Raw genomic sequence first — 13,328 nt, forward strand, 5'->3', positions numbered from 1 at the left:
ATAATGCCAAATAAAATCTATGTTGTTTCATCTGCTCTATTGGTTGTTACACATATTTTTCAAAAATGTTGGAAAAGAAATTAAATTGGGTGAGCCACACAACTGAAAGTGCTTAGGAATGAAGATTTCTATAGCTTCAAAAAACAGCCTGAACGTTTGCCAGCAAGAACACAGTATGGCTTCCCTACAGCATTTTACAGTCCTTTTTGGGCAACACTTCAATCTTCCAACATGATTTTAGAGAAGAAAGAACTCAGTCAGGATGCCAATACCCAGAGCCCAAAAGCGTCACCCTCAGCAGACCATCACACACAATGATTCCTTCCAGCGATCTATTGTGCTGCACATGATTCATATTTTTGTTACTAACCAAGTGAAAAATTAAAGGCAATGAGTGTGCTTCAGGTGAAAAACTACTAAGCATCTCCTGCCACAGCAGCAATTCACTCAACTCTCCTTTAACTGAACATTTTGTTTGCATATTCAACATCTTTCTGAATGAACGTTGAATGCCACACTCGTATCTAGGATTATTCACCCTCCAAGGCTGATTAAACATATTCCATTCTTAGCAGGTCTACAGAAGGAACTGAGGTACGATGTGTATTTTCTATGCCTCAATACAATACAGGGCACATTCAGCACATACAAAGGCCTATATTTGCATCTGAAAAATAAGAAACCAACTTGTCAATGTAGAGGTTGTTTTAAGACTCTTATGTCCCTACAATTTAAAGAGTGCTATCGTTTCAGAACTTTCTTTACTTAGTTTTGTTGGGATTTCCAGAAAAAATTGTGCACAAAGAAGGCACAGGTTGTAAAAAATAGAGGTGATTTCTTCAGATTCTGTCTACTGCAGGAAAGAATTTTTTTTCATGCAAATTTCCACTAAGCTTTTTATCAAGCAGTTACTACAGAAAGAAAATGGGCAGAAACTTTACCCCAGTGATTAGTACAGAGACCACAACCAAGTACTTTATGCTTCATGCACTGGTCACTCTATCTCCTCTAACTGCAAACTTCTTTCTGCAAGAGACTTCATTCAGTCAAGAACACAAACTATGAGAGTAAGCAGACAACCAATAAAAAAGTAAACAGAGACTATGTAGTCGCCCAAGTACATAAAGTCTTTTTGAGAACATTTTTTTTTGGAGAGACTCTGATCTAACTTGATAAAGTTTAACAAAACAAATATTTCCAGATCACAGAACATGCTGAGGTGGAATAGACTCACAAGAATCATCAAGACCAACTCTTAAGTGAATGACCCAGAAAGGGTTTCAAACCACAAACTTGGTGTCATGCTCCGACCAACTGAACTAAATTCAGGGTCATAAATTTCTCACAGATAAAAATTTGGCCATGATTTTTCACCTACAGAAGATTTGTGTTGGGTCATAATAAGAACATCAAGCCTGTGTTTACCAACAACAGAAATGAAATCATGTCTAAGTCACTCAGATATTGAAATAATGAATTGTGGTATTTCCAATGTCTAACTACTATGCAATAGGCTATTTATAAAATTAGAATAACTGTTTCCTTTGGAAGATAGTTCTGTTCTCATTTAAAAAATCCAATTTATTAGTGAAAAGACTATAAATATTGTATTATTTAAAAATCATCTTTAAAAAAGCTTAATAATCGAATTTCAATTTAAATAATCAGGTACTGACATTCTGCTATCTACTGAAGTATTAGAATCTATTTAAACAAATGCATCACACCCAAATACACACCTCTTATCAATGGTCACAAACAAACAAAGAATCATTCCTAACAAAAACAATCCTATGAAATCTGAAGTGAGTTACACCGTCTCCTATTACATCAATCAAACAGTAACAAACAAAACCTTGACAACTCTCAGAAATGCAGTAATACACTTCAAGTTTCTACTTGGTGACTACCATTTCAATACAGTGACAATAGTAACATTAAAGATTAATTGGCTGAAATCTGCTGATCTTTAAATTCTTATTTTTCTTCCTATGAAACCAATCACCAAAGACCATTTGAGGGAATATTGAGTTATCACACTAGCTATTGAATGCATTTTCACTTTCTCTAATGGTTCATATTCAGCACAATACATTTTTAGGACAAATCAAGGAACAATAGCCCAAGGACTTCCAAAATAAACAGCATCAAGGACAACATTCGGAAAATAATTTTCTCTGTTAGATAAACATGTAATTTGTATTAGCATTACCCAAACACTTTAAGTACTTAGTGTGCTTATTTCTGTGTTTTAGTCTTAAAAACAATTTTCATTAAAAAAATTTACAGTAAATTTAGCACTAACACACTGAAAACTCTAACAGTACAAAAAGTCAATCTTAATTATTACATGTACCTCACACCTTATGATGTCACCAAGTGACAAATTTTGAATATAGTTTGATACTATAAAAGGTACCCAGAAGACTATGTGACTTCATGCACAAGGAATGACAAAGTTGATCTCAAATCTATAGAACACGCAAACGTATCACATAAATCCAGAGAAATATTTGTTTGCCTCTTAACCTTTCATTTTGCATTCATAAATATATGCATTTGCATAGCTATTTGAAATTTCATTCTAAAAGCAATGACATAAGAGGCCTATCTGAAAAGTATAGATTAGAAGAGCAAGAAAACAACCTTCAAGTATCATGACCGTAGCAAGTGGTCCAAAAGCCTGGACAATCAGCATATATGCAAAAGCAGGGACACAGCAGCATAAACATTTCTATAGCTTAGTTAAAGATTGCTTTTTATAGTGCACATGTACAATTTTCTTTTCAGATATATGCTCCCTATAAAAATGTCCATGGCATTAAACTAATGAAGGGCAGAGGATGTGCCTTCCTGGACGACGGAGGCTGCTGCATTGGACAATACAGTTAAAAAAGCTTCCGGAAGAGGAAAGCTTTCCCATTAATGTGTTGACTTTGAAGGCAGTGGTGAGGGATGCCCTTGGGCACACCCTGCAGGCCATTACAGGACTCCAAAGGCCTTCAGACTGTGAATCCACCCAGAAACAGGATCATTAGTACATGCGCTCCAAGGAAAATGAAGAACCAAAAATGGCTTCAAGCACCACCAGAGTGTTCCCCCAAAACGAGGTAACTGCCTTTCATGGTATCACACTGCTCCTAAACCAACAAAGGCCTGACTCTGAGCAATGATGAAAAGGGAGGCAGAGGACTGACAAGCACAAAACATCCCCTCGGTCAGATGGAGCCCTGAGCCCTGCCCATGCCCAGCAGTGGCTTCCAAGGCACCACTCTCATGAAGTCGAGAAGTGACAGAGCAAGAATATCTACTAAAGCAATCTCTAAAATTCTTTCAAACTCACAGAACAAATCCACTTTCATCTTAACTTTGTCAATTGAATTCAACAAGGGGATACACCCGTTGCTGAGTGGGCAGTGAAAGGCATATGAATTCAGGAACATTATATTTACGAAACAAAAATATGACAGGAAGACTGCTTAAAACTTTATTCATTAACACAAAAAATTGCATCTCATCTTCTCACCAATAATTGGCCTTAAGTGAGATTGAGATACTCTATTTGTGTATAATCCTAAAAAAAAAAAATAAACACGACATGTCTAACTTTTTACCCAGTGTTTTTATCTTTTGCAAACAAGATTTAGGAAAGGAAGGAATTTTTAAAGCTCTTATTTAGATTTTGTATTATGGCAGTCCTCCTATACTATTAGGTTGAACAATGTTTCATAAAGTGTCTGATTGCATTAAACCCATCTGGAACCACATACACCTTTCTTACAAAAAAACCCCAGAGAGCTCAGCTGAAGTAAAGGATATGGATCAACTCACAAACTGCACTTTAGGAGGTTGTTCATTCTGTCTCTGACTATTAATGTGGAAGTAAAAAGATGGCAGCACAATTAACATTTGCACATCTAAAAGATAAAAGTAACTGAGTCATGGAGTGAACTTTCAGAAACAACAGGCAAGCAAGGACAGCTCTTTTCTTTAGGGGTAAAGCATTCAAGAGGGGTAACATCAAAATAGGAAAATACATCACCATTTTGTTTTTCTGTTTTTTCTGTTGAGGTTTTTCTACCTCAAACATAAAAATGCTAAAAAAATATATGCTTAAATAAAAAGCACTAAATCATGTTAGATTACATAATCCACTAAAATATGAAAAAATTAACTACTCTTAAAACGATAAGAATCAAATTAATTTTGTTATTATATTTAGATTATCCATTCTTCAGGCAGACTGTCCAGCATCATGGAAAAAGACAGGAGAGTGTTTTGTAAAACATATGCAGGAGAGATTGTTATGCTAAGTAGTGTTTTGGTAGGAAAGATAAGTAAGTAAGAGTAGAAAAATCTGTGTAATTTACAAGTGAATATCATAAGGATGCCTAAGGGCAGTTTATTAGTATTTTTTGAAAGTGTCCTAAGACTATTAATAATAAATAAGCTGGTTTGTGAATCTTAGCCCTAAAAGCTTTCAACTGCCTAGTGCTTCCGATGTATATAGAGGAATATTCCACCAATATCCAGAGCAGTACCGAGGACTAAAGAGCTGAAATAACAGTTTACTACAAATGCCAATAGTAGAAAAAATGCCTCAAGCATAAAAATTCTTGGATTGATGTACATGGTTGGTCTCCAGGAAAGATGCTGCATTGGGAATAGTAGCAAGTTCAAATTATTCCATGCTGTAGCATGGAAGAACAGGTTCTTTCACAGAATTCCTTTTTTAATGTAAGTATTTGGTTTTTAATAACAATGCTTTTTATATTAAAGAGTAGCAGACAATAATAAAGATGAACTAGTTTTGTATTAGAACTAACTGATTGTATAATTCATTTAGAATATTATTCACATGGGACATGAAACAAGAAATGTAGTGTTAAAGAAGGAGGCATTTATTCTCCAAGCTGTGAGCCATGAGCTTAAGGCTCTCCAGGAGGCAGGTTATAAAGAACTCCTGTACTTGAATGCACAGACTTGCACAGACCTTCCTTGTGACTTCCCTTCAGGCAGTTGCAGTTCAGCGTGAAGTTTTGATCCTGTTTTGTACAAAGTGCAAACACATCTATCACTGGCCTTCTCATGGAATATTTAAAAAACATTTTTAAAAATTAATTTTAATATTAGTCTAGAGGCTGTAAGGCAATTATGAAATATTTTGAATTAGCTTCACCCAGATCCTGCCACTGCTCTTCACCACTGCTGTTCTTCAAACTCTTCAAAGTACTCTGACTTCATGACTCATCTCAATTATTTCATTCTCATTATTTCTAATACCAAAGGCTCACAGCTTTTTGCAGATATATGAATTTGAATATGTCAGCTTGCCATAATAAAATACAATTTCAAGTGTTTTCCCTGGTTGTGTAGCCTTTAATATCTTCAACTGTATATGGATACCAATGCTTAAAGGGCCATTGCTGTCACCATTTAAAATCCCTGGTGAAAAGCACTTAAAGTTTGCAAGGTTCTGATACAGTCATCTCCCTTGTCTACAAGCAGCAATGAAATAAACCCAGAAACTATGCCAGGCACACATTTATTTTGAGTATCTAGCTGATCATGTTTCCAACAACATCATTCTTTCCTGCATGACCTTCCAAGGTATTATTTTCCTCCCTTAGTTGTTGTCTGTCATCTGCCTGTCTTTAGGCTTTGGCTTCCTTGCAGCAAAACCTATATAATCTATAAAGTGTCAAAATATTTATGAAATTATAAAATAATACAAAGCAATAGAAAAAACCTCCAACAACACAGCTGGTGATCCTAAGAGCCTAAGGCTGCACAACGCCTGTCCTAAAGCTCTACCATTCACCAAGGTGCACTGCCATTCACATGACTTGTCACATTACCACTGAGACAAACAGCTCTTCACCAAGGGGCCTAACAGCCTCCCACAACATCACAAACACCAAGAAACACAAATCAACTCTGAAAAGCAACCAAGTAACAGATAAATCCTGGACATATTTTCAAATAACTCTGTCTCTAAACTCCTCCTTTGGAGGAGGTAAGCGAAATTGCAGATGAAAAGAAAAAGAAAACTCAGAAATACAAGGTAAACCAAAACCAGAGAAGCAAGCAAATAAAAGTCTGTCCACAACCTGAAATGAGAACTATTTTGAACATGACATATTTCCTCCATAAATGTCTGTGCTGGCCATGGGCCTACGGGCCCCATATGCAGATTTCATGTCCTCCAAATTTAGTTTATGAATCAGGAGTACGATGCACAATTTTTTCCTATAGCACAAGCAAAATGAACATCTGTTCACTTTTTGCCATGTAGGTTTATATCTGTGTGGGTGGGTGTGAACAGAGCTCTTGATGTGTAATAGTCCTCCCATCTGCACACCAGGTGGCACTGCATAGTTAATCGGAAGATAATAACAGCCATGAGGAGATTACTTACTTTTTGGGCAAGAGAGAGTAAATCAATCTCAGAGTTTTTTTTAAAACAAGGTACATTAATGCTTGTACTTTAAAATCCTTTTTTTTTTCTGTCTGTGTAATTTCACTCCAATCAATGACATCATCTTATTATATTATTGTTTGAATGTGATGTTAATTAACTATGAATTACTGCAATTACGACAAAGGTTCACTCCACAACGTGTTTCATATATTTTCTTTTTTTTTTATGTACAGTTTTAACCCTTGTAAGCAGAATATGCTATTTAGAATACATTCAAACAACAATCTGCTTAGATTTACTTGGTAGACTCACCTAACCCACCATTTCACAGTATTTAACAGACCTCTGAATACCCATATACAATAAAACTAACTGCACAGCAATTCAGCAGCAGAAGATGGAGGAATAAACAAGCAATCTTCATTACTCAATGAGAAGTTAAGTAGAAACTTAGTGCTGCAGGTTTAAATCTACAAACACTGAAGTTAAAGTGTCTAAGCAATTTCTGGGAATGAGAGCTTCGGATTTTTCTTAAAAGGTCGCCAAATAAAACAATATTTCAGGATATATTTTTATCTGATATTCTCTAAGGAGAATGTTAATGTTATGAAAAAATATTAGAGAATAAGGCTAGACGTTTGTGCAAAAGTCTGCAGAAAATATGTCTATGGTGACAGCATTTCCATGTAGTCATTTGAATGTCACATGAAGAATGTCCTTTAAATATTTAGTTCATTCATTTTTATTCAATTAAGTAGTTCTACAAAGAAACTCCTATGTATTTTCTCTTTCAAAAAGGATTTGAAATGCTTTGTGGAGTCTTAAAAGACAGAATAACAGAAATCTGTTTTCCAAAGAAGACAGCTGAACTTCTAGAAAGATGAGGAATAAAAGCCTGGTATTTCTGCATTTGCCCAGATAGCCATGAGAGACACATACACGTGTTTTGTTTTGGATTTTCTTATTGGCAAAAATCATATTCCACTCTGAAAATCCATGAAGAACCACAGTAACACAAAGCGTTCAGACTGCTCTGTTCCCCGCAGGATAGCCCTGGCTGCCTTCCTCTGCTGTCTCTGAGGACCATGTGCTCTCTCCTCTAGCCCCTCACCCCTCCATTGATTTCTCCTTTTGCTCTCAGCATGCTTATTCTCTGTTGCCCTGAGTCTCTACGGTGTTTACAGAAGGCAGCAACTGATGCAAGACTTTTTTTTCTTAAAGCAAAATTTTCAAACTGATTTGTCAGTTCAGTCACAAATTCTTCACAAACCCTTCTTATCAAAAAGCAGAGCTGATTCAAGGCAGAATACATTGAGTAATCTTTCAAATCAGGACAGGATAGGATTTTTTTTTTCTATGCTTACTTTTAGAAGTTGGATTGAAAACTTTGACAGTTTAATTGGGAGACTTAATTCCTATTAATTAATGTTTGTGAGTAACAAAACAAAGCCAAAAGTTTTGTAACTGAAGAGAATTGTAATTCTAAGATGAAAATTTTAGGAACTAATTCTTCATCTCTATTTCTTAATTAACATTTTAATTGCCCAACAAAATAAGACTAAGTTAAGAAACAGCATCTACTTAAATGAAATGAAAAAAAACCTAAAAAAAACACAGTAGAGACTCCAAGAATATTGTTTAGCTGCTACCTTTTGTTCCTTTAAAAATTATCACGCATACCATTGTCCATTATTAATTTTGATGTAAGAAACTGAGATTCACGGACTATCCCCTAATACTTGTGTTAGCTGTAATCTGAAATTGTGACTGCTGGAGAAAACCAGAAGCATGGTGTATTTCTTAAATTCCCATTGCCCAGCTGGATCCTTACTGCTTATCCAGGTAACTATGAAAGCTTTTTCTAGGATTTAGTCTTTCCTAGTTCAACATAGGCCTTCATAACCCCAAATTTCACATCAGTTTTCACAGCCTAATTGGGAAAGGTAAGATGGAGGTAAGGTGTGACTCACACTGAGACCCCAGAGGTTGTCAAGTATTGGTGACATATACTGGCCACCTGCTTGTTTTCAAGTCCAGTACAAGGTATTTTTCTCAGCTTTGAGACAGTGACTACATGTAACAGACCTACTGGCTGGAGAGCATCTTTTCCCTTAAGATAAACCATCGTAGCCTCAATGCTTCAGTAAGCAAAGAATTGAAGCAAAGCACACTCTTTTGTTACTATTCGTTTCAAATAAGTCTGTTAACCTGTATCCGTTTTTGAACTTAGGAATTCTTTAGGTCTCATGTCAAAAACGCTGCCAACAGCTGATTAGGGCACACATTTAACACCTGTCCAAACAGCTCTCACCAAAAGCCCTTGCTATTCATATTTCTCTTCAACATGGTCACTGGCTAGAATGCTCAAACCTCAGTCACCGTGTTTTACCATTGATAGAACCTGCAGCAGAGAGCACTTTGCCTACCACACACAATATTCCCACAGGCAACAGATTTTCCCTGATGCATAACTGTGTGAAAAACAGTTTTCAAAGTTCTCTTTGCAACTCCACCTGCCCTCAGGTAGCTGGTTATTTACAAGTGATCTTCTGTTTCACGAATCACACATGGACTTTTGTACAATCCCAACTGAGCAAATCTTGAATTCCAATTCATTTGCTAGACTAAAGGTGTACTCTTCAAAAATCACATTGCCGCGAAAAAGTCCTCTCACACTGTACTCATCCTATCAGGGATTTAATTTTCTTTTACATACTCACTTCTTTTTTTCCACTAATAGGGAGAATTTAAAACTACCATATTTCTTTTCCATCAAGGTACAAATATATTCTGAAGCAAATTAAAACAAAAAATAAATCTTCCACTTTATGTAAGTAGCTCCATAATTATTTTACCCTTATGATTCAGAGAATGTTCAAATGTGGTATTTCATTGAATATATTTGTTCAGTAGGCAAAGAACATAAAAAGAAATGCAGTTCAGACTCATTATGGAGAAATGGCTGTTGCTGATAGCTTATGAGTGCTCTATTGCATTAATATTGTTAAGTCCACAAATATGCAACCCCACAGCATGTCCTCTCCCTCTCCCTGCCAGGATGCAAGGCCACTTTACTGTCCAGTGGCTTACACAGCACTGCAAAAGTGAGATGACAGGCAGACAAGGGGTACACAAAGGGCATCATATATGCAAGGTAGTGTCCAATAACAAAACTTTGCAGGTACACATAATCCTTCATTAGCATTCATACACTCTGTTTCCTAGTACAGTCAATGAACACATGCTTTACAGGAGAATTATGCTTCAGATACCTTCTCTGGTTTATTAAAACTCTGGCTGTGTCCCTTTACTTAATATCTGTATGGAAGAATGTTCTCTGTAGGTATACAGAGATAAATATATTTCTAACCAAAAATATTTTCATTAGTATAGCTTTATTAAGGTCAGAAAATAAACCCAGATACATGAACCATACACTCCAATTCTATGTGAAGTGCTCAGTGGTCATTTTTGCTGACACTAAACTGAACTGTTATTCTAAGCTTCTGAGTCAGAAATGCAGAGGAATGAGGCTGATGTTAAAAAAAAAATGACTGAGAATTTTTTCCTAAGTGCTAGACTCACAGAAAACAAATGCTTATGAATTAATTCCTCATTGGTGAGATTGTGCAATGTGGTTTGAAAGACACAGATGAAAACAATAAAAAATATAAGTCACATCATTTGCCTCATATAAAATTACATCAAAATATGATACATCAGAATTCCTTTACATGGAAGTTCCCTAACAATGTGAGGATTTAGGATTACATAAATCACAACACTCTGTGCTATCATTACACAACAGAATAGATCTGCAAAGCTTATTATACTGCATAACCAGATGGTAAACAACAGTTGTCGTTGTACTAAGAATTACATCTCTGTAATCAATAATAGGAAGGAGAAACAGTTGGACAACTTGTTTCCTATTATGTTCACTTAGGCAACGTCTAGATCAATAAAGAGCATTAAGCCTCATACCAACTGTAGACAATGCCTGCTCAACATGCCTATCATATGGCAGCAATGGGTCCAGCTGTACTTCAAAATAACTGTAAATGGATAATAATTCTAATCTAACATTAAAAAGAAGGGATAATTCAAACAGCAGAGAGGTGCAGGACTTCTCTCATATATGAGAGAAGACAGACCTATGATGGCAGTTTTGTACAAGTCAAAATCAGCTTATTTCGTTAACCCACTCCATAAGTACATTTCACTACAGCCTATCTGAAGGATGTGGCACATTTTATATGGATGAAAGAAAAAAAGCAACCAAGCATGATATCACTGGCTTACATATAGACTCAGTAATTGTGTGGGTGTAGTAAGCTGTTCGCAAAAATTGAAAACTAAACTTGTGTATCGCTCTAGGCCAATATGGCAATTAATTACAAGCAAATTTTAGTTCATCCATTTTAAACTATCTAAACAAACAATAAATCAACCCGTTCGGCTACATTGAGATATTACTTCAAGATCTGTAACATAAATCTGAAAATTTTAGCAATCCTATTAAGGCCACTAATTTTAGCTTCCTGATTTTAAAATTTTTCTTATATTCCATACTTCCATAATGCAACAAATAAAAGCTTTCTCCCATCATGTTATTAACAAAGATACAAAGTTTATTCCTAGGCAGTCCTTCAATTTCAGTATGACAAAGCAAGGGACCGTGAGCTCTTACCTATTCCAATAAAGACTGCTTTATAGCCATCTTCTTTCAAGGTATGGAGAGTCATTCCATCCACTGCAAGGCCTTTCCTAAAAATTATCTGAAACAATTAAAAATTGCTTGGCAAAAATTCAATTATAATGAAGCAGCACATTCTGCATGGTAAACTAACAAAGGTTTTCAAAATAATGAATGACATAAGTTTTTATTTAGACTTGCAATTATTAATTCTAATTTAGACAAGAAAGAGTGTCCATAGTGCAGTAATTGATGTTCAATAATCTACACTTGTTTCTGATCAATTGCTTTTTGCTTCCAGAAGCAAAAGCTGCATTTTTATTTTTTTTCTGGAGCCATTCTCCACACTAATCCCGCTCTGAGCAGCCGCTGGCCAGGCTGAGCACCTGGAGGAGCTGTAAGTGTGAGACAGGGAATGCTGCTCTCTGCATGCTGAGGAAACCGAGGACGGCAGTGCCTGTGCAGAGGTCACGCAACTGGAGATACACACACCTTTTGTTCATCACTCCTAACCCCAAGGCCTTTGAGCACAAAAAGTGCATGCAATTCCTCTTCTGATATTTCATACTTCTTGACATAGGTATGTGTGTTTTTATCTCCACATCTTAGACTCTCTGAACCTGAATGTTTTCCCTCAGGTTTTTTTATACCACATGCGATTTTACTTCACAAAATGCAGTGCTGTTGTGTAAGCTCTCTACTTTGTGATCTTAACAGTTTAGCCTTCAAGTCACCGTGTATCTTGTTTGTTATTCAATCTGCCTATATTTTATTTAGTATACTTTTCAGGTCGGTGAGGAAAAAAAGCAGAGGTAAAATACAATTTACACTACTTAAAACACTGACTTACTTTTTCTTTGGAGATTTAGTATACATTTTATCAGAGGTGAAAAGTCATGTACTATTGCAATCCTTATAAGAACACAGACTCCATCCACACTGGCAACAAAAGACATTCCATAAATTGTCATTACATTTTTTTATCCTGTTGTGTACATATGTTATGAAAACCTAATGAAGGAATTTAAATAGCAATACTATTTTATGTGAGGATTCATAATACTTCTAGGGCCTAGCTCTGTAATCCTTATCCAGCTGACTAATTCTTACTAATTTCAGTGGAATTACTTGAATAAACAGCACTACTGAGCATTACACAACACAGCACCTTCCACCACAGATTTGAAATGCTTTAAGTAAACACCAGAAAATATTTCCAGCTTATAGAGGCATAAAGCTAAGGCACTTATTTAACCAGCTTGCCAAAGGGTCAATTGCTAACCAATGGCAGAGCTTTGAAACAAATTTACATTGAGATTCTCTGCTGCACTCCAGAAGCACAGAGGACCTGCCGGTCAGGATGACATGGTGGCTCTATCAGTCCATTCTGGAGACCTTGTCTTAACACAGAGCCCTGGGAACTGAGGCTGGCAGGGGAGTCCCAGCAGTCTGTGCCCAGCAGTTCTGTCTAAAGGTGTCTCAGTGCTCTGTTTAACACTATCCCTAACTAAACCTCCATTCTGTCAGTCTTTTTGAGGGTTGCAAAGGGAACTTAAAAGTAGAAAAACAGACCTGTAGCACTTAAAACCTTATCTTGCATCTTACTAGCATTTTTAAAAAACCCAGGCAGGACAATGTTCTCACTCAGGTCTTGTGACAAAAGTCTACTACTTTTACAAAAAGAATCAACATGAAAGAATTTAATCCAAGAATTTCTTGCTTCACATAAGGCTTTAGTAATGTTAAACATAAAGTATCTCTCCTGGTACTTAAAAATTTGATCCAGTGGTACGTTTGTAACTTCTATTAAAACGTGCAACAATTGTAAATACTATCTAAATCTTCAGCTCAAGTCCTAAATTACAATAAATTGCTGTTCCCATTATCTATAAACAACACACATTTATTTAACAGAATAATGCGTAACTATTGCTTTCTAAGAAGTTGAATAGATTGTTATTGTTTGTAACAGATGATCATGTTAACACTTTAATTTGATACATTTTATTATAAGATTAACTTGGATGCAAGACTATATGATAACCCATTAGAAAAAAAACTCAGGGAGAAGGAACAAAAGCAGTATCAAATATGAATGGTTTAAGTAGTGCCAAACTTGCATGAAAAAAACTTGATTAAAAAAAATCAAATCATTCCAATAGCTACATTGAACCCCTAAAGCAATTTAGGAATTTGTTTCTTACAGACAAT

The 13,328-nt window shown here is 35.8% G+C and overlaps 1 protein-coding gene across 7 annotated transcripts in view; it reads right to left on the reverse strand.

Moving 5' to 3' along the window:
- The window catches only part of DPYD (dihydropyrimidine dehydrogenase), a 329,803-nt gene that overhangs the window by 203,206 nt on the left and 113,269 nt on the right, over window positions 1–13,328 (reverse strand). For all 7 annotated transcript variants that reach the window (XR_012581360.1, XR_012581361.1, XM_074546150.1 and 4 more), the window contains exon 8: window positions 11,112–11,199. Coding sequence is in view for 5 of the 7 variants with exons in the window: in XM_074546150.1 (XP_074402251.1) it covers window positions 11,112–11,199 (88 nt within the window). In the remaining 2 variants the exon portion in view is untranslated. The remainder of the gene's footprint in view (window positions 1–11,111; window positions 11,200–13,328) is intronic.

Source organism: Zonotrichia albicollis, chromosome 8, assembly GCF_047830755.1.
Source record: "Zonotrichia albicollis isolate bZonAlb1 chromosome 8, bZonAlb1.hap1, whole genome shotgun sequence".
Lineage (NCBI taxonomy): Eukaryota > Metazoa > Chordata > Aves > Passeriformes > Passerellidae > Zonotrichia > Zonotrichia albicollis.